The 21,560-nt window shown below is 43.2% G+C and overlaps 1 protein-coding gene across 3 annotated transcripts in view; it reads left to right on the top strand.

Annotated features, from left to right (window-relative positions):
- frrs1a (ferric-chelate reductase 1a) overlaps positions 1 to 19,805 on the top strand; it is a 43,200-nt gene extending 23,395 nt beyond the window's left edge. For 2 of the 3 annotated variants that reach the window (XM_084368530.1, XM_084368531.1), the window contains exons 5-17: positions 7,938 to 8,085; positions 8,218 to 8,337; positions 8,689 to 8,760; positions 8,951 to 9,049; positions 9,487 to 9,637; positions 10,284 to 10,397; positions 11,770 to 11,885; positions 12,064 to 12,150; positions 12,881 to 12,978; positions 13,622 to 13,680; positions 13,855 to 13,998; positions 14,165 to 14,226; positions 19,418 to 19,805. In XM_084368530.1, the coding sequence (XP_084224656.1) occupies positions 7,938 to 8,085; positions 8,218 to 8,337; positions 8,689 to 8,760; positions 8,951 to 9,049; positions 9,487 to 9,637; positions 10,284 to 10,397; positions 11,770 to 11,885; positions 12,064 to 12,150; positions 12,881 to 12,978; positions 13,622 to 13,680; positions 13,855 to 13,998; positions 14,165 to 14,226; positions 19,418 to 19,510 (1,363 nt within the window). In that variant the 3' untranslated portion in view covers positions 19,511 to 19,805. The remainder of the gene's footprint in view (positions 1 to 7,937; positions 8,086 to 8,217; positions 8,338 to 8,688; positions 8,761 to 8,950; positions 9,050 to 9,486; positions 9,638 to 10,283; positions 10,398 to 11,769; positions 11,886 to 12,063; positions 12,151 to 12,880; positions 12,979 to 13,621; positions 13,681 to 13,854; positions 13,999 to 14,164; positions 14,227 to 19,417) is intronic. The other variant, XM_084368532.1, reaches the window with a different exon arrangement.
- The last annotated feature ends 1,755 nt before the right edge of the window (positions 19,806 to 21,560 follow it).

Below are 21,560 nucleotides of genomic sequence, written 5' to 3'. Positions count from 1 at the left end.
TATGGAGAAATAAGTAACTAGCCCCCCCCCCCAAAAAAAAACAAACAAAAAAACAATGCAACTGTCTCACTTAAGAACATAGTCCACAAGGTATCTGGGAGGTTTAACTTGGCGTCTGCTGGGACGCAGCGAAGAACTGGAACCTTGACCAGGAGTAGCAGAGAGAGCAGTGCCAGACTGGCGTGCCCTACCACGACCAGAAGAGGGAGCAGTCAAACACTGAGTCCAAGGAGAAGGTGACAGGGGAGAGTGGGAATGAGGCTCAGGTTGAGGTTGAGTCTGGGGCTGGCAAATCTGAGGGGCCAGTGGGGGAGCACCGCTGCGGCCGGATTTGTGGTAGCCTGTCTTTGCTGCAGAGGTTGACGGTTTCAAAGGCAAAGCACCTGACAATGCAGTCAAGCTAGGAAGTTGGGGCTGCAAAGATGAGTCACAATCAGGTGTCTTATGTCCACGATCCGGTACAGGTGCATTGTATGGTCTGAGCCGGTTGTAATGGACAATCTGGGACTTGTCAGACGGATCCAGGAGATAATGAATCCTGTATGTCACTCCAGGAGAATCCACATCAGAGCCGAGGCACTCCAATATTTCAAAGGGGCCTTTCCAGTGAGGAGAGAGTTTTTGTTTGATGTAGTGGGGTCATTTAACCACACAAGGTCTCCAGAAGCATAGGGTGTGTGCCTGACACTTTTGTCATACTGTTGCTTCTGCTGGTTGTGGGCGCAGTCTCTGTTCCATACAGCAGAGCCAAAGGCTGATTGAAGTTTCTGATTCAACTGTGCAACATAGTCAGCAGGAGATCCTGGAGTAGATGAAGATGGCGTGTTATTTGGTAACAGCACGTTGGCAGGCATTCTGGCTTCATGACCGTGTGTGAGGAAGAATGGAGTGAAACCTGTTGTAGAGTGAGGGCTGGTATTGTAAGCCAAAGCAACTTGGTTGAGGCAGTCATCCCATTCACCAGGCTGCTGGAGAGGTGTCTTGGCTAACTGATCAATAAGTGTTCTGTTGAATCTCTCAATCATGCCGTCACACTGAGGATGATATGGGCTGGTCCGTGTTTTTTTGATGCCCAGCAGTTGACATAGGTGTTTTACTAAGTCTGACTCAAACTGACGTCCTTGATCTGTATGCACATTTCTGGGATGCCATGCTCACAGATGAAATTTTCAAACAGAAATTTTGCAACTGTTGTGGAGCGCTGGTCCGGAATAGCATACAGGTTAACATACTTGGAGAAGTAATCCTGAACAACAAGCACATACCTGTTGCCACGACTTGTAATGGGGAGCTCAAGTATGTCAGCTGCGACCTTTTGGAATGGTTCAGTAGCAACAATTGTGTTCATTGGAGCCCTCAGATGAGGTATGGGACTCCGTCTTGCATCACATGGAGTACATTGTTTGCACCACATCTTGATGTCACGTGACATGAATGGCCAGTAACACAGTTGCTGCGCACGTTTCAGGACTTTATCTGCAGACAAATGACCAGTTACTGGATTTCCATGCAGCAGTTGTAAGACAGTGTCTTTTAAGGCTTGGGGGACAACCACTTGATGCAGCACTGACTTAGTGGGTGGGTTGAAAACTTCACGACAGAGTAAACCATTATGAAAGTTAAGTCTGTGGTACTCTTGCCAAAGTGTTTTCTCAGCAGGTGTGCGTTTTTTCAGGCACCAGTAGGGTGGTTTCTGACCTTTAGTTTTCCAGCTAATAACCTCAGACAGTACAGAATCTTGTTGTTGTTCCCATTTAAGATCTTCTTCAGGGAGCTGAAGCATGAATGTGGAAGAGACAGACTGCGTAGCATACTGCAAAGCTAGACTAGAAGGCTGTGGTTTAGTCTGGTTACAGGAAACTGGTTCTGGATCAGTATTGCAGGAGCTGTGGTGATGTACAGAACTTACAGGACTTGAGTGTCTATTGTCAGGGTGTGGACTGGCAGGAGCAGTGCAGGAGGTGTTCTGCTCTGTTGGTCTGGTGTCAGCAGGGCGACGTGACATTGCGTCTGCGTTAAGGTGGCGGTAGCCATCCTTGTGAATCACAGTCCATTCAAAAGGATCAAGTTCAAGAGCCCAGCGTGCATGACGACTGGTTCTGTCATTATCAATGGGTATTTTTCTGAGACCCAAAAGAGGTTTGTGATCTGTTACAATAACAAAGGGCTGCTTGTACAGGTAGTGGCGAAAATGTCGTACTGCACAGACAATAGACCAGAGTTCTCTATCATAGATTGACCATTTTCTTTCTGCTTTTGTGAGAACATGGCTAGCATAGGCAATCACTTTTTCCTGATGTCCCTGTTTTTGAGCCAGCACAGCACCAATAGCAGAGCCTGATGCGTCGGTGTAGAGGGAGAAAGGTAATGTGAAATCGGGGAATGAAACCACTGGAGGGTTTGAGAGTGCATGTTTTTAAGTAAGTGAATGCATCCTGACAGTGAGAAGTCCAGCAGAAAGGTGCATTATTCTCAGTGAGTGCATGCAGTGAGACACTGTGATGTGCAAAGTTCCTGATAAACTTGCGCTAATAAGAACAAAGTCCCACAAATGCTCTTACTTCTGTTGCTCAGCGTGGAGTAGGCCAGTCTTGAACACTTTTCACATTTTTGGGGTCTGGCTGCATTCCATTTTTGGATACAACATGGCCCAAAAATTGCACCTGATCTCTAGCAAAACAGCATTTTGATGGATTTAGTTTCAAGCCACTTGACTTGAATCTGGAGAGGATTTCTTCCAGGTGCTGGAGATGTTCACTGAAAGAGCGGCTGTAAATGAGGACATCATCTAAATAGACTAGGCAGGTTTTCCATGGAAGGCCACGCAGTACCATTTCCACTAAGCGCTGGCATGTGGCTGGAGCATTAGTGAGTCCCATCGGCATCACTTTGAAATGATGAAGTCCACTGCCTGTTGTGAATGCTGTCTTTTCACGGTCTTTCTCCTCCAGCTCAACTTGCCAGTAGCCATGTTGAAGGTCCATTGTGGAAAACCAAGCAGAGCCCGACAAAGCATCAATGGTCGTCGACTCTGGGAAGAGGGTGGGAATCTTTGATTGTCACCACATTGAGTTTTCTGTAGTCCAGGCAGAAACGCCATGTGCCATTTTTCTTGCGCACCAAAACAACTGGCGCAGCCCAGGGACTATAGCTTTCTTCAATAACATCTGCTTTCAGCAGGTTTTCCACTTGGGTCTGTATTTCAGCTCTCTGTTCTGGTGTTACTCTGTAAGCTCTCTGTTTTATTGGTGTGGCATTCCCAGTGCGAATATGATGCTTGATTATGCCTGTGTGACCATAGTCCTCTGAGTTTTTACTGAATACTTCTGAGTATTTCTGGAGCAGTGATTTCAGAGACTGAACTTGGGAAGATGTCAGGGTTGTGTCATTGATCTGTACAGGTGGACCTGAATCATACACAGGAGAGGTTGCGCAACATGCTTCTTCAGCTGGTATAATGTCAACAGATGAAGCAGAATGAAACTCACCAAGGTGTTGACCAGAATGTAGCTCAATGTCGTCTCTGGAGGGATTTAAGACTCGAACCACAGTTGTGCCATTTTGAACTTCACTGAGTGAGTGTGCCACGATGATGTCACAGGCTGGGTTGGGCATGAGAACACCAGAATAGTCAGTTGGCATAGGGGAAGCAGGTGTAGCTGCTGATACACAGGCCATGATGAGGGTTTCACTCATAGCTGGAATCTTTGTGGGTGCTAGCACAGACACATTACAGCAAGCGGCCACTTCATGGCCTTTGGGTAATAGAGGAATTTTCATATCCCAAAGTTGCAGTACTTTGTTTCTGAGATCGAGGAGGGCATGGTGTTTTTCCAGAAAATCCCAACCTAGTATGACTGGCTGGTATGCACCTCTAAGAACTTCAAATTCTTGCTGCCATACCTGTTTTCCAAGCCTGATTCCAATGGTTAACTTGCCTATGATGTCCAGGTGCTGTCCATTGACTGAACGAGCTGGCACAGAGGAGGCTGTCATAGGCCGTTTCTTTAAAGCTGGATGAGAGTTTCGAAAATCTTCACTCACAATGGAGACAAAAGAGCCAGAGTCAATTAAAGCACACACTTCAATGCCTTCAACAATAGCAAAGATGTTAGAAGAAACAGAGCCATCAGGTTGTGAGTCACTGTCATCAGGCATTAACTGTGGGGTATCCTTCTGGGGCTGTGATGCAGTAGCTGATGTTTGCCCCTCAACAGCTACTGAAAGTTTCCCTGACGGTTGGAGCTGGAATGTGCATGCCTTTCAGGAGACTGGAAGCGGACACTACCCTTCATGTGCGGAACTGCATCTCAATTTCTCAGTGGAACTGGACTAGGGTTGCGTCTGTGTCTGCTAGCAACGTTGTCATGGTGACCATACCTGGAGTTCTGGTAGGAGGAGCGTGATGGGGAGTGGTGCCGGTCACGTTTGTCATTGTTGTCCCACTCATGGTATCTCTGATGAACAGGGGGAGGAGGACAATGTTCACAGTGGGATTCTGGATCACGACCATAATACTGTTCAGGTGAGTAATAGTTTCTGGGGTGTTGTCTGGTGTGATAGGGTGAGGGAGAGGGACTGCGTACACTGTATCGAGCATCACCAGTGGAGGATCTGTCAGCTCTGGAGTCCACACGCTGAGCAAGGTGACTGTGTTTCTCCTATAACTGCTGTACTTCATGTTTCAGGCTGGTGACAGTAAGGGTCAGCTGCTCAACTGCTTGGAGAAGTTTGTCATCAGAAGGTTTAGGACGAATCATGGCCACTTGTTCTGAAGGCTGAGTGTATGGGGATGCTGCTGTGGTTAGTTGCAGCGCTGCGCCTGCTCTCTCACAGCGGCTGGCAATGCGCACAGCGTCCTCAAGGTCCTCTGCCCCAATCTCATGAATTTTTGACTGTAAGGTTGGGTCCAAACCAGCAACAAAACGGCGAAATTTCTCACCTTCCAGTGCATTGTGGTCATAGCTGGGAAAAGCTTCTAGCACGAGACGAGTGATGTCGGCGCTGTACACATCCAAACTTTCACCTGATTTACGAGGGCGAGCATTCACATGTGTTTGGAAGAATGGCAGGGAGTATTTTGGTCCAAAAACGTCTCTTAGCTTCTCCTTTACTAAATCATAGTCTCTCTGAGTCGAAGAAGGCAGGCTGTCCCAATACAGGAATGCAGCATCAGCTAAAGGTGCGTTCACACCGGACCGTTTATTTTTGTCGCTGGCGACAAGTTTACATATTAAGTCAATGCAAACGAGCGACTGAGCGGTTAATCGCTCAGGCGAAAAGTCGCTGGGGCTCTGAGCGACAGCGTCCAAGCAAAGGAGTGAAAAAACGCTCAATCGCGCGCTCAAGCGCTGACTGGCAGCCGTAATCTATGTGTAACTATGACAACTACTGAAACCATGGAAACATAATACAACTCCACCGGTCCGGAAGAGCAAAGCCGGCTTTACGTTGACACACACACACACACACACACCGGAGACAAATGGCCAGGCGCTCCTCAGCTGGGATGGAGCGCCTGTAGTTGGTGTCCAACCGGGCAATCCTGCCTCCGATTCTCGCCAACAGCTCGTCAAACTGGGCCGTTGTCAGCTGCGTATACCGTTGAAAACGGGAAGAAATGAGCGACGTGAAATTCACTGGAATCGCTTGAATGACGTTATCAGAGCGATCTGTTGAATTGTGCCGACGAGCGACTGCAGCTGAACAACAGAGCGACTTTTTTGGAGCGACGTGAGCGACAGCGACAAAAATAAAAGGTCCGGTGTGAACGCACCTTAAGCGAGTAGGGAGGATGGAGGCCATCATGGGAGACAAGTCAGCATTAGGTGACGTCATAGCCTGTACTGCTACTTCAAAGCGTCGAGACCAACTTGTGAAAGATTCTGTCCCATCTCCCTTAAAAACAGGTGTAAGATCAATTTTCAGGGCACTGGAGACAGGGTGTGGGGCTATAGGAGCAGCAGTAGTCGATGCAACATCCACTGACCTGGGTTGTTGTCCGGAAGAGAGCTGCAGCTCATGCACGGAGTTACTTTCTTCGACAGACATGGTAGGAAAATGTCCAGTACAAAAGCTACAACAACCATCCAAGTGGGGAGAAAAGTGCAAAAATCCTTAATATCTCCAAAAACTATCAGCTGTTAGTTCCGCTGCTTTCTGTGTCCGTGTAGCAAAACGTGACGATATCCACAGTTCAGGGAAATAAAAACTCAGCAAAAGTACAAAATGACCGAAATAAATCCCACCGCTGCCACCAAATGTAACGTGAGGGTTCGGTGTGTGGTAGTTTTGTCACTCTTAATGATAAGAAAAAGCAGGATGGAGACGGATAATTTCCTCATACAGCACTTTTTACTTTTCGTTCCGCGCTTCACTTTACAACAACAACAACACTTCCTTGTTCTCCCTCTCATGTGACTGAACCAACCAATCAGAAGCTAGAAGGACCTAACTGAGGTAAATGTACAGTAACACAAGAGGTACATTAAACACTGCGCCAGTGAAAAGATTTCAACATGAACATATGTAAATAATAACTGTAAAAATAAATAAGCACTTCACCACCTTGATGCTCTGTATCACAGTTCTCTCCATTTTATAACCAGCTCCTCGAACCGAACACATCATTGTGTACTTTATAATCTGGTACTCTAAGTACGTAGACCATCATTAGGTAATCTGATCAGGTAATCTGATGATGGTCTAAGTACCGAAACGTTGTTTTCATTTAACTTAATTGCAAGTGAAGTGGACAGTGTGCAGGAGTCTTTTTCCTGATTTTGTCGGCCTTCGGTCTTCTCCAATGCACCTTAAGAACTTAAAGGATAAGTACCGTTTTTTACAACCTGGACCTTATTTCTGGCAAAAGATATGATCATTTACTCACCCAGATAACTTTGGTGATATTCGGCGTCGTTCGGACGAAATTAGATCCAGTGTAGCGGCGATATATCCATATAATGGGAGAGACGGGGCATCGACACACAGCCTCTATATAACGCATTATCTGCCACGAAACTAGTTAATTTCATCAATATTTTGTTACGATATGCTAGCGCTATTAGCCTCTGAGTCCGGGCTCGTCCGTTATCAACATCCGGGGTCAAACTAGCAGCAGCAGCTACAGGTAAACAAGGCGCGCTGTCGCGGGTGCGCGCGCAGCTCAGAGACGACATCTTCCAGGTCAGAGGTAGTAGATCAGCCTACAGACCCCGGATGTTGACAATAGACGAGCCCGGACTCAGAGGCTAATAGCGCTAGCATTTCATAACAAAATATTGATGAAATGAACTAGTTTCGTGGCAGATAATGTGTTATATAGAGGCTGTGTGTCGATGCCCCGTTACTCCCATTATATGGATATATCGCCGCTACACTGGATCTAATTTCGTCCGAACGACGCCGAATGACACCAAAGTTATCTGGGTGAGTAAATGACCATATCTTTTGCCAGAAATAAGGTCCAGGTTGTAAAAAACGGTACTTATCCTTTAAGGTGTCCAAAAGCTGCACTCTGTGAATCTCAAGGGACTTAAATGTAAACAAATCAAGGATTTAGTGGCATCTAGTGGTGAGGTTGCAGAAGGGTTGGCAAACAACTCAATACCATCACATCACCCGCCCCTAAAAGGTTAAAAAAACAAAAGGCCCTCTCTTGAATCCATGTTTGCTTTGTCCATTCTGGGCTTCAGTAGACTCCACGGCAGAGGACTTGTGGCCCCAGTAGATATGAAATACTATAAGGTAACCAAAACACAACAACTCTTAGTTTCAGGTGATTAGACACAAGTGAAAACATAATTATGAATATTATATCATGTTTGTGCTGCTCAGTCTTACCCTCTGGGTAAGCCTTTAAAGGTTTGTATGTTATGTAATAGCAGAATATGGTCTGGACGGTTCAGTACATGTGTATCTATGGCTATGTTTTCCAGTGTGACTGTAGTTGCCCACTACAATAAGTTTTGGGTGAAGCTGCCTGGACCAATCATCTATCAGCATGGTGTTCCTCCCCTGCCACCTCAGCCAGACACCACACCTCCTCCAGTACCAACGAGCACAGCCTCCCTCCTGCCCGCACCTGTGAGTGTTACATCATTTGGACTCCTGATTGCGACATTGATTCCCCACTGAAAACGCAGTAATCAATAAACTGAATGTGAACCCAGTGTGACATATTAATGCTAATAACTCCCCCTATCATTACAACTCTAGTTTACTTCTGAGGGATGTGGCCAATCAAAATCCTGCATGTCAGATCCTCGAGGTTGTGATCCAACAAAAGATCCTCACTGCTTCTTCCTGTCCATGTGGACAGAGGGAGCAGACAAAACGGTTTGACTTTGAACACATTCATTTAGTGGTACAATGAATACAAATAAAGGTGCTACATTAACATTTCAAATGAATGAATCCTCACCACATTCAAGCTGAGACGTTGTGTGTCACCAGGGTGCATTTACTAGATATTCTGCTGGATTGACAGATGTCAGGTCTTAAGTCAAAATAAGAACATGTTTTTGTTGTCAGTAATATATAGTTAGTAATACCACAGTAAATATGTACAGGACACACTAATGCCAGCGCGTTCTCTAACCATGTGTAGACTGGATGATCTGACATTATTGGAATAATATATTTAATTTGAAAAACAATTTTAGAACCTAATATCACTTTTCTCTGCAGTCTGTAGTGTTTGAGCTGAGTGGCCCAGCGGAGGGATACGTTTCCTTTGCACTGTCATGGGACACATGGATGGTAAGCTAGTCCCTCTGTGGATCACAATGTTCTGCATCACATACAGACCATTAAAAAATATCAGCTATGGTCAACAATCACTCCATAATGATCCACTTATCAAAATGTTGCACCTCTATTAACCTGAAAATGACAGTAAATACTATATGTGCGTATTTTGATGCATATGTATGTGTGTGTTTGTGTGTAGGGCAATGACGATGTGTACATGTGTGTAAAAGATGGGGATAGAGTGTCTGTGAGTGCTGCCTTTGTCAGTGGACGAACACACCCTGAGGACGAGTCACAGGTGACACACTTAATCAACACAATATGAATATGATAAAATATAAATATAAAATATATATAAAAGAAAAGTGAACGCACAGAAAACACATAAACACTGCATTAATGTCACCAAATGGACAAACACACTCAAAAAACCTTTAACACCGCTAGAAAACACATGTTCAGATTATGTAATCAAGTCTTGTCTGCAGATGAGAGTAGTATATAGAAGTCTCTTTGCTTCTTTTGTACTTTACGACTCCATTTTATAATTCTGTTCCTGAAACAATGATAGGCTACACATTGTTTGCAGAAAAACATACCAGTTCTTTGTTGAATATGTATTTCAAATGAATAGCTCAACATTTTCTTATGAGTACAATACATGTATTTCCCAAAATCTCCCGTCCCTAAATTGTGATGGATTATAATGTAATGGATTTCTGTGTGTGTTCACAGTCTGGTCTCTCCTCTGTGTCATGGTGGCTGGCAGACGGAGTGATTCAGTGCAGGTTCAGAAGACCAGTCAAACTGGCCAATCAGGAAGCAGCCCGCTATGATCTGGCTCAAGAGTACTTTGTGTTTGGAGCCAGCGGACATGCTGAGCATGGTGAGAGAGTATGAAACCTCACGTGTTATCTTGGAAACTGAACCCATCAACCCTGTCCTCCGAAGTTCTTATCAATCTGTGGAATATTTATTATGTCATGTTACAGTTTGATCAGCATTGAATCTTGAAATTAGTTTTATTTGGGGAACAGGATGTCATTAACAGGAAATGTGAAGCACATCATGTACAGACTTCTTCACTGTTGTTTGATGATAAAGGCTTTCTTCTTACATTCTGGTTAATTCAACTTACGACACTGAAAAGATGTTTGGCTGCATGACATCAATTCATTCTCACTTTTTACTTGCTTGCATTGTCACTTTACTCTCAGGATGAAATTGTTTGTCGATGCTGCAGTTTGAGCAACCGTCAGTAGCACTTGTGTGTCCCAGATGTAACACACCTTTGAAGGTGAAGGATTTGTTTCATTGCTGTTTGTGAAGAGCGTGTGTCGACCTAGTGCTACTGTCAGTTTATTTGATTTTAAAAGCTCTGTGACTGTTAAGCAGTAACAATGAACACTTTTATATCCCACCAAACTTGAATGTACCATTGGTAGTAATCAGTTTTCTGAAATATGCAGTGATTGTTAAATATAAATTTCATGAAGGGATTAAATTAACACATTTGTGTGACCCTCCTCCAGGTTCAGTGTGGAAACACAGTCGCCAGCCGTTAATCTCCACCCAGAGAAAACTGATCACTGGACCCCCTGAGGTCCTGACAGGCTCCCGAGGGCCCATCATTATGAAAATGCATGGTGAGCATTTTTTTTACATTGAGCTCACTGAGACTGTTTGGTGCCGTCAAATAGACATATAGGGTTGATCTACTAAAGGTTTGCGTGTATTAAAACATGTGCAAACTCCTTGCACACCCAAAAAAAAACTGATTTACTAACAGCGCACAAAAAGGGTTGCGTCTGTCAAAGGTGCAAAATAGCGTGTCTGCATTCAGTTAGTACGTTTGCAGCAATGAATATGCAACATGGGACGTTTACACTTGATTCTGCGTGTTGTGGGTGGAGAAAATGTAAATATATTAATTTAGCACACGCAAAGTGATTTATCAAACCTGAAAGCAATTTGCCAATAGAAACTGCGTCTATATTTAACACGTCTCAAAGGGAGGTTTGTATGCGTAATTGCGCACACATGGCTGCGGTTATTGTTGCAAGAAGGAGACGCCGAAACAATGGAAGGAGACACCGAGAACGCATTTTTCACCCTTGTGTGAACATTTTTGGGATGAATGAGGAAACTATTTAGCAAAGGCTTCATTGAAAACAAATGGACAAGAACGGGAGGAGGGTTAGCAAAACAGTTGAGTAGTGACCGGGCAAGAGGTTTTTATGGAGAAATAAATCCGGACAGGATGAATGAAACCCCAACACGAAGCGGAGGGGTTTCATTCATCCATTCATTCATCTTACTTGCATTACTTGCTGCTGCATTTAGCTGCCACGAGCAAATAAATAGGCTGATTTGGTGTAAACATGAGAGCAATTTTAGCTTACAATGCTAACATTGAGGCTAACGTCTCCGTTGAACAAGTAAACAAGTAAACAAGTGTTGACAATATTGCAGAGCAGAAATTGTTTCGACGCCGACTAGTAACAGAAAAAAACTAACAGCAGCTTTCACAGTCATAAGCCAGCATCGGCATAAAAATTATCTGTGTCACAACATCCACAATAAAGACGAAAGATTACCTGTTCAACAAAAACTTTTCAGGTCTATATCTTCACGGAGCTTTCGCCAGCCTTTGCCGGTGGGGCAAGCAGAGGCCACTTGCTACTGTCGCTCTGCTTTCCCTTGTAGTTTCAAATGCGGAAGTGGGTTGGGACGAGACGTGAGGAGCAGAAGAGTGAGCGAGGGGAATGGATGGAAAAATTGACCAATAGGAGCCATGCGGGCAATTTCTTTGCAGTTTTGCAGGGGCTACAGAGAATGGATTTATTTGGTTCCTTTTACTCTTAATAATAATTATCAACGATGATCAATGATCAATGATCTTTCATATCATAGACCATAGCTTTAAACTCTTTTCATTGTAGATGTAACAAACTTATTTACATTGGGAATGCATTCAGATAAGAAAAGTTACTGCTGCACTGCCTATACCTTCTGTAGGTGCACTAATGCTGGTAGCCTGGATGCTGACAGGAAGTGTTGGTACATTTATCGCCAGCTTCTACAAACCTGACTGGCCAAATCATTCTCTGCTTGGTCAGAAAATCTGGTTTCAGGTAGATACTATGCACACATACACTGCGCGCGCACACACACACACACACACACACACACACACACGTGCACACTCACACACACACACATCATACATCGTCCCATCATAATAGCATTCAAAATTACTGCATTGCCATTTCTTTTATGATTTTGTGTGTGTGTGTGTATGTGTGTGTGTAGGTTCATCGAGGACTAATGGCGCTGACTGTGACTTTGACCATTGTGGCCTTTTGCCTCCCATTTTTCTACAGGAAAGGTTGGAGTAAGGTACATCATGCACGCACGCACACACACACACACACACACACATGCACCCAGCTTCTGCTCCAGTGGGTGATGAGAGTTGAACAGCAGGTATTGATCTGTGTGAAACCTCTAAAAGATCCAGAGCAGACAGAGAGGAGGAGACTAGAAAACAACATTATCATTCCTTATGTTGCAGGAACATCTGAGAAACTCAGGAGGATCTTTAATAAATTTTTTCTCTGACCTGTGGCCCAACAGGTAAACCGGGTCTCCAATGTAACGTTAGTGAAAGTTTTGTTATTAATAAGATACGAAAGATACAACGTTTTAGATAAATTAGATGCATCCTTAAAAAAGACAATTAATTTTCCATCCGGAAGTGATTGTAAACAAACATTATGATTCAGTCGGTTGGCTGTGGATCAGGAGGCAGCACTTGCGTCCATTAATTGGCGGGTTGGTGGTTCAATTCCCGGCCCCTCAAAATTCAGATTAGCACTTTGTTCACTTCATGTTAATGTCTGTGTATTTTCTTTTATAGAACATGTTACTTTAAATCAGTACAAGACATACAGGGAAAAAATGCACCTTCTGTGACTGCTGTATATTCATACCTCACCAGCAGGGGGCCACGTTAGCTCAGTTACAAATGACTGCACAACTCTGTGTGTGTGCGCGCGCGCGTGCGTGTGTCTGTGTGCATGTGTGTGTGCGTGCGTGCGTGAGTGTGTGTGTCTGTGTGTGTTTGCAGCATGCAGGTGTCCATCCTTACCTTGGCTGTTGTGTGCTGGCACTATCTCTAATTCAACCAATAATGGCTGTGATCAGACCATCACCTGACTCACACAGGTAACCCACACACACACACACACACACACACACACACACACACCACTTGGTAAATGTAATGTTTACAGCTCTTGGGTCACCTGAGTCACCTGCTTCACAAAGCCAGTTGAAAGAAAGAGGACTTTTGTCTCTTATCAAGATCAAGATTGGTCCATCAGACCAGTAGCACTGACAGCAGTGACAAATAACTTTACATGTACATATGAGCCTGTGAGTCTTGTGTTAGATATACAAAGATACATATTTTAAGTCCATATAAAGATGGACTTAAAATATGCAGCTACAGTCCTTTTATTGTCATAATAGCCCATTCTTAGCCCCTTTTCACGTTGTTTTCATAAAGACGGCTGTCACCAGTAAAACACCTGAACAATACAGTCAAACACCTTATGATGTTCTCATTCATATATTTGTATGTTTCTGTTGTCAGACATGTAAAAAAGCATAAGGCAGTGATAAACTGCCTGCTAGGTGAAGAGTTTTTGCACCGTGCTTGTATCTAGAAGACTAACTTGCTGACTGCATGACTATGTGACCCAAAATTGGCAGATTGAGTGATTTAATATGTAGCTGTGGAACTGATTTGCATTTATATTTAACAATATTGTATTAATATTTTAGTACTATCTGTGTATCTTTGCAGGAGATATATCTTTAACTGGGCCCACTGGGGAGTTGGCTCTGTGACTGAGATCATTGCAGGTTGGTCCTAATAGATCTCACTAGCTGTTGTTAAAAACATTTCAGAGCTTGTTATTAATGTAGTGGAGTGTAGTGATTCATAGTCACAAGCACTGAAGCTGTAGTTCACCTATTCCGTTTTGAGAAAAAGTACTGCTTGATCAAAGTTGTATTGTGTGTTTCATGTGCCTGCAGTGGCAGCCATGTTCCTGGGGACGAGTCAATCATCACTGCTCCTCCCACAGCCACTGGCAACACACGTCCTGATTGGCTATGTGACATGGCTAGCTTCATTTAGGATCCTCCTGCTGGTGCACAAGCACCTATGCATCAAGAACTGTATGAACACTTGAATTAAGTTGGATGTCAGTTTAGGGTTTTCTAACTAGACGTCTGTTTTGATGACATTTGTTGAAAAGGAATTATTCTTCATGACATGTTGAAATCACTGTTGGGTGATTCCTCTTACATCTGTGTGCTATTCTAACTACTGTCTTTTTACCAGCAGCATTGGTGTCAGATGACACACAGGGCATCCTCTGTGACCAATCAGTGCGGGGTCGCTGGGTAGGTTTCAGCTATTTCCCTAAAGTCATGTCCACATGTCCACACAGATGAAGCCCAACGATCAGGCCAGCCTATAAAAGTATGTTGTTTTTTTTAAAAGCTGATCTGATGGGAGGGGGGAGGCTGTTCCAGAGTCTGGGTGCCATGACCGCAAAAGAGCAGTCACCTTTGGTTTTGAGATTAGCATGTGGAATTACCAAAAGGTTCTGATTGGATGACCTGAAAGGCCGGTCAGTGATGTATTGGGTCAGAAGTTCAGAGATGAAGACAGGCGCTGGGCCGTGTAGGGCGATTAAAAGCGCTGGTGATTTTACTTCAACACCAAAATAATCTCAATTTAAATTCCACACAACCAGCATCGTAGGAGCAGTGAGCTGCCGTCAACAGAAGCACCTGTTAACCTCACTGTCATGATAATTTAACATCAGACAGGATGTAGAATCATATTTCACACTGCTACTTTTGTTATTGCTTCTTATTCATTTGTCATTTTATTTTTATTGAAATGTGGTATTTTACTTGAGTATTTCTACTACTTTATACTTACACTCTCTTACACTTATACAAATATTATACTTTTTCCTTACTAAATTTATTTGACAAAGTTACTAGTTACTTTGCAGACGGCAGTCAGTATTGCATTTTTAATCTTTTTGGTTGCAATAAATGGTCCACCTATAATCAGTAGGTGATTTGTTAATTTTTAACAGGGGGGATGGCCCAATGGGAGCACCACCCTGCCCCAACACACATATGTACACCTCCAAAAGGACATTGTTGACGCCTTAACCATAACTGAATTTCTAATTCTACAACTCCATTTTATCCAGTTATCTTCCTTCTCTCCCTACTACAGTTGTCTTTTTTATAACTATTAAATTAATGAGTAAATACACCTTTAAATTGTATGCAGTGGACTGAGTTTATTCAGGCAGGGTTTTCTCATGTTTCTCACAATTCACTACAAGCAGGGTCATTTTAAGTTACATGACCCACATGACCCCTTGGAATTTTTTACCATCTAAATTCCTTGAAGGACACAAAATGAACATTGTGCAAAATAGTAGAGCCTGACCGATTTATTGGCTGATATTAGCCTCTCACAGATATATCAGTATCGGTGTATATATTGTCCGATATGCATCCATATGTAAACCTTATATTTAAAAACTATAATGGAGAAAAACTTGCTTGGGGTAATTTAAAATTGGTGTAATTACATAGTTTGTCCAGCAGAGTGCGCTTCAATGGGGGATAAAACAGCTGGTGTCAGGAAATGTAACAGCTACCTCACAAATGGTTAAACTATAAACCAGCACGAAAATGACAATTACCAACGTAACATAAGCCACCATGTTCTGAATAGGCACACTAAAAACACTTACAAAAAGTAACATTTTAATTTTAGAACAAGCAAACTTGTTGTGCTCCTCCTCTACACGAGAGACGTGCTGGGAATCCACCGGAAGCTGCTCTATGACGTCGCGTCTGCTACAGGTTTTGTTCCGCCCTCTGCACGGCATCATACCATGAATGTATAAAGAGAACCCAGCGGGAACGTTTCAGAACCGAGCCTTTTGTCTACCCGATTTTGTTGACTTGCTCAGATTTTGTTGATCTGGTCATTTTTTGTTTTTATACAATCGGGAGTCTGCACAAGGTGTTTTATTTTGAAAATTGACCGGATGCTCTATGCCGTCTCTGACTTCCTGCCGGCGCGATCTGCTTTGTGCAGCTTGTTGCGGCTTCCGTCAAAAATCGACCAGGCAGCCGGAACTCAAAGCAGCCGTGCACGGCTTGACTCCACTGTGCGCTGGAGCTGATCGCGGCCGCTTGTGATTTGTAACACACTTTCTGCTACTATGGGATGGAGAGTGATGGCAGGTTAACAAGGGGGATGCTTTTTGGTAATTTTGCTAACAAGGGGGACGGCATCCCCCCTCATATCGCCTACTGCCTATAATATACAGTACATACATACATGTACATGTATATATTTCAGTCAGGACGGCTTTTAGTCAAAGAAACTTTATTTCCATTGCAGTAATATATACTGTACTATGTTCTGGGACCTCCCTGCAGGGAGAGCAGCAGCAATGACCCCTGATAGGGTTCAGAACCGAACGGGCATCACTTACATTGACTTCTCATACACAGCATGAAAAGGGGGAGCAGGGGCAGAGGAAGCAGCAGTTTTAAGCTATGGTCTACGATTTGAAAGATTGATCATTATTATTAACATTATTTAGATGGTGGTTATGGCCCAATAGTATGACCTACACAATGTGAAGCGCAAAAGGAATCAGATAAATCCATTCTCTCTAGTGCCTGCAAAACTGCAAAGAAATTGACCAATAGCAGCCATCTGGTCCGAATGGGAGTTTCCCCTTGCTCAAATTTGCACTCTCTCTCTCGGACCCTTCATCCAATCACCTCGCTCATTCCCCTGCTCCTGGTCACCATAGAGATAATAATTATGTAGCAAGCGGCTGGAAAGGCTGAAAGAAAGCGAAAGTCTGTCACTGAAAAGGCAGATACAACAGTGCCGAAAGCTCTGTGAAGATACTGTATGGACCTGAAAAGCAGCAGAGTTTTTGTTGAACAGGTAATCTTTCGTCTTTATCGTGGATGTTGTCACACAGATAACTTTTATGCCGATGCTGGCTTATGACTGTGAAAGCTGCCGTTAGTTTTTTTCTGTGTTATTAGACGGCGTCGAAACAATTTCTGTCTCTGCAATATTGTCAACACTTGTTTACTTGTTCGATGGAGACGTTAGCCTTATGTTAGCATTGTAAGCTAAAATTGCAGCTCCGAGGGGAGAGCGATGCGAGCTTGGAGGGGAGAGCAATAAAAGCTCGGAGGGGAGGAATTAGGGAGCACAGAGGGGAGGGGTGTGTGTGTGGGGAGGGTGCTTTTTTCAAATCTTTCTCAGATCGTAGACCATAGCCACCATTGAAAGTGGCACCTCGTCTAAGCTCCATCCCCTTCTCCCCCTCCCGTCAGTGCTCCGTCCAAAGCCCTGCCCCAACAAACTTGAACGCGCATCAGACAGTCCGATAGCAGGGCAGAGGAGAGCCGTTGGCATTGGGCTAATACAAGCTACAAAAGTAGCTAAGTTGGCTAACGTTGCATATTTCATGAAAATAACAAATCCCCCCGAAGCAAAACAAATAATTACCTGTCCAACAGAAAGACAGCAACCTCTGCATCACTTCTGGAAGTGCTACTTTTGGCTGCATTTTCTCTGCCATTGTTCTCTCTTGCTAAAGCTGCTTCTTCTCCTTCTTCTGTTGTTTTATGGCGGTTTACTTTTCGGTGTGCATTACTGCCACCTTCTAACCTGGAGTGTGGATCTCCTGCTAACTCCATATGGAGTGTGCTGAATGTATCTGGCAACGGTGACACGTGATGAGTGCGCGCAGGGAGGAGGGGGGTGCGGGCAGGAGGAGACATGAAGGCATCCGATTGGTTCTTTCCACTCGGACCGAGAGGCAGGGATTGGTCAGAGTTTTTACAGGCCTGCAGCTGCCACAGAGGTCTGATTTATTTCGTTACTTTTTCTGAACACATTATGAATGGACTACTCTCAGGATGGAAAGACCATTTCACCCAGTATAACAAAAAGTGTTTCTGAACAGGATTACCAACTATACCTTTAAATAAGGTGCCTTCTAGACTTCTACTCAAGTACTATTTGTATGGATTACTTTAACAAAAGTAATGTTCAACACGGTGTGACTTGGATAGTTTTACAACACAGCCAAATGTACATCAGTGATGGTACATCGATTTACATTACATTTTATTACAGTTCAGTTGTGAGCTTTCAAGTTGTACGTTGGCAGATTTTGTTGACTAAGCTAAGCTAACTGTTGGATTCATGTTTATATGAGGTATCAATATTCTCATCAAACTCTTGTCAAGAAATAGAAGGCATATTTTCCAACATGTCACACTGAAGGGTAGACTTTTAGTTTAACAAATTCAGAAAATGAACTAAAGTTGTGAACAGAGTGAAGAAACAACAGTGTTGACATCCTGTCAAAGATGTCTACGTACTGTGTTACACAGATGTCTACTGATGTTAGCATGCTAACCAGCTAGCCCCGTCCTGCCTCCTTATACCACTTTGTATCACTTTGTGAGCAGTAGTTCTTGGTTTGCTCTGATAGGTAAACAAAATAAACGCAAAATGTCAAGAAAGGAAATATTTTAACATCTACTTTTCTTATCAAACAGAAAAATACAACTGTACACCTTCTGCATGCTCATTGTGCATAGTACTGATTGGAGCTGCTGTAAATCACCTCTTTACTATAAACCCTGTCTTTAAATGGACCTCTGTTTACAGGCTGCTGAGCCTGGTTGAACTGAGTGTTCTCGCCCCTGGTGACTCCCCCCACAATCTGGGGGGCTAATAGGGCGAGGGTTAGGGTTTAGGGAATGGGAAGAGGTTAGGGTTAGAGAAAGGGAAGGCTTGGGTTTAGGGAAGGGGAAGAGGAAGAGGTTAGGGTTAAGGAAGAGGAGGTGGTTAGGGTTAGGGAAGGGGAAGAGGTTAGGGAAAGGGAAGTCGTTAGGGTAGGAACATAGGGCTGTGGGAACATAGGGCTGAGGGAACATAGGCATGCTCCCAGTTACAGCTGAAGATGCTAGCAAAGTGAGCAGCGGTTGCCCTTTATAATTTTGGAGCTACCATTGAATTCTGGCCATCTCTTACACATTGCTCCTTTAAGCACTATAATCAATGTTTTATCTTTACAATGGACCACATAACTAACCGGTGTTAAATAAGTCGCTCATAGTGAGAATTATCAGCAACTCTTCAGTTACTTTCTGCTCTCGTTAAAACCACTATGTTGTGCTCACATCTCATGAAACATCAGCACATTTTCAGGTCGGCATATTCTAATAAATCAGACATTTGAAATACCAACAGAAATGTTGTTGACACGATAACAGATAACCAGAAGTGAGTCTAGCTCGTAGTCTCAACCATTGCCAGTGGTTGAAGTGAAATGCTGGGATACTTTTCTACCCCATAGTCACACAAGTCAGCATCTTTGATTAGATTGGAAATATAAGAAGACTTGCAGGCGTTTAGATCATAGTTGGCCTAATGTGGCTTGACTGGCTGCTGTCAGAAGCATCTCAGTGTCGACTCTGAAGTCTTCCTTTCTTTCTGTTTCAGGACTCCTTCATAAAGCCTGTCCTCTTGGCTGTCGTGGCTCTCGGAAACGCTGGTCTCCTGATGGCCTTGTTGTCTTTTATTGCTGAAATTTGATGGCAAAATAACTTTCAAGACCATGGCTGACAGAAATTTCAAAAGTTGATTATTTTATGTAGAGCTTGGAGTGCCGGTGTAAAGTTCTACAACAGGATGAAGAAGGAACTGAACTTTATTATGCAGCCAAACACAAAATCTTTTCATTGAACATCTGTTTTGCTGTATGTTTCTTTCATGTTCATATTCAGATTTTTGGTGTAGTTATATATTTACTTTATTCCTATACATTTCAACTACCTGTTGATATTCTAATTATATTTTCAGTGGCATTATTAATGTTAAATAGTAACACTTCTTGTCCCTTATTGAATAATTCATTAAATAAACTCTTGAATCAGCAAAATGCTGAAGATGTTTTTTAATGCTTTTACATTAGTTTTCATTTTCATTGTGTTGGGAATGGATAGTAGGGCAGGTGTGGTTATCAGAAATTAATAATTATTTTCAATAATTATTAAAATTAATAAAATAAAAATTAATAAAATTAATCTTCAAATCGTTAAAAACGGGACACCACCCTGAAATCAGGGACCAATAACCAGACCAAAATTAGTCTCAAAGAAGGGTTCACTTTAAATGTAAATATTTATAAAATATTTACAATTAAAAGGAACAGTGAAGGAAATGAATCCGAGCACTGACCATCACAACCAATAAATGCTACAAAACATATGCACAAAATAATCACAGAAAACTGCTATGTACAATATAATAGACTTTATTATTCTTAGCAAATTGATTAAATCAATAATACTTTCAATAAACACAAATCAATTACTCAACCAAAGCAGCTAAACTAGGAAACTAAACTAAGACAAACTCAAGCACAAATAACAAACAAGCATGGCGGTGTGTGTGTGTGTGTGTCAGAGACTATGGCTGTGTCCAAATTCAGGGGCTGCAGCCCACGAAGTGCGCATTTGAAGGCCAATTACGTCACAATGCTGCCGAAGGCTGTCCAAATTCGAGGGCTGCTTCAGATGCAGCCCACAAATGCAGCCTGGCCTTCCCTCTGTTTGGAGGACGCATCGCTACTATCCTTCGCGGCCCGCTATATCCCAAGATCCTTTGCGCACCGCTGTTCAGTCCCAAAACAGAAGAGGAGGCAAGAGAAAATGGCGAAGACATGACATTTAAATTTAAATAATGGGTTTATACTCGGTTGTTAGTCATGTAACATCCAACGCCAGATATGTTAAACTTCAAAACCTCCAAATTTCAACTTTAAGTTAAAATACGTGACGCTGGTGATGCTGTGGTAAATATAGTTGTTATTCACCAATGGCTTAATGTTTATTTTGTAATGTTGATGATTCAATTTAGATTTGACACATTTTGTTGTTAATTTTTATACACACACAAATAAATGTACACGTTTGATAGATTTGAACCAAAACAGACTTTAATGCATCTCTTCATTCACAATCGTGACGTAACGGTAAGGGGCGGGAACATCTGGTGAGGCAACCAGGAAATACTCCGAAGGCTAGACCGTCCCATTTAACAACGGTGGATGAGGCTATCAAAGACCGGTCCGAAGGACCCGGCCCTCGTGGACCGCGAAGGCTAGGCCACTGAAGGCTGCAGCCCCTGAATTTGGACACAGCCAAAGAAAGAGGAGCCAAGATGGCGGTTGTAGTCAAAGAAACAAAATGGCGGAGAGCCAAAATGGCGGTCACGCTCCCTTGGAGGGTGACGTCACGGAGTGTTCCGTTGAAAGGACTACAAAAATGGCCGAACAGGAAATGGGAACTCACGTTCGTTCGACTACAAAAATGGCCGACACGTGACTTGGAGAAGTCACGCGTGGTTACACCACCGTTGGACTTGTGTGCACTTTGATTGCACAGGAGATGAATTTGTAGGGAAAGTGACCTAAGGTCCCACAAAAGGTGGACGTGCTACCACGAGGCTTCTGTCTCTTAAGTCATAAAAGGGAGATATCACGAGACACACATATCTTATGTTATAGCGAGGTCATCAACCATAAGTCTCCAACAGGTCGTTCACAAGATTATGTGTGTGCATGTGTAACCCCTAATGTGTG

The sequence above is a fragment of the Pagrus pagrus genome (assembly GCF_965226575.1).
Source record: "Pagrus pagrus genome assembly, chromosome: 12".
Lineage (NCBI taxonomy): Eukaryota > Metazoa > Chordata > Actinopteri > Spariformes > Sparidae > Pagrus > Pagrus pagrus.
The sequence above is the reverse complement of the archived record's forward strand: the minus strand, read 5'-3'. Positions and strand labels throughout refer to the sequence as shown.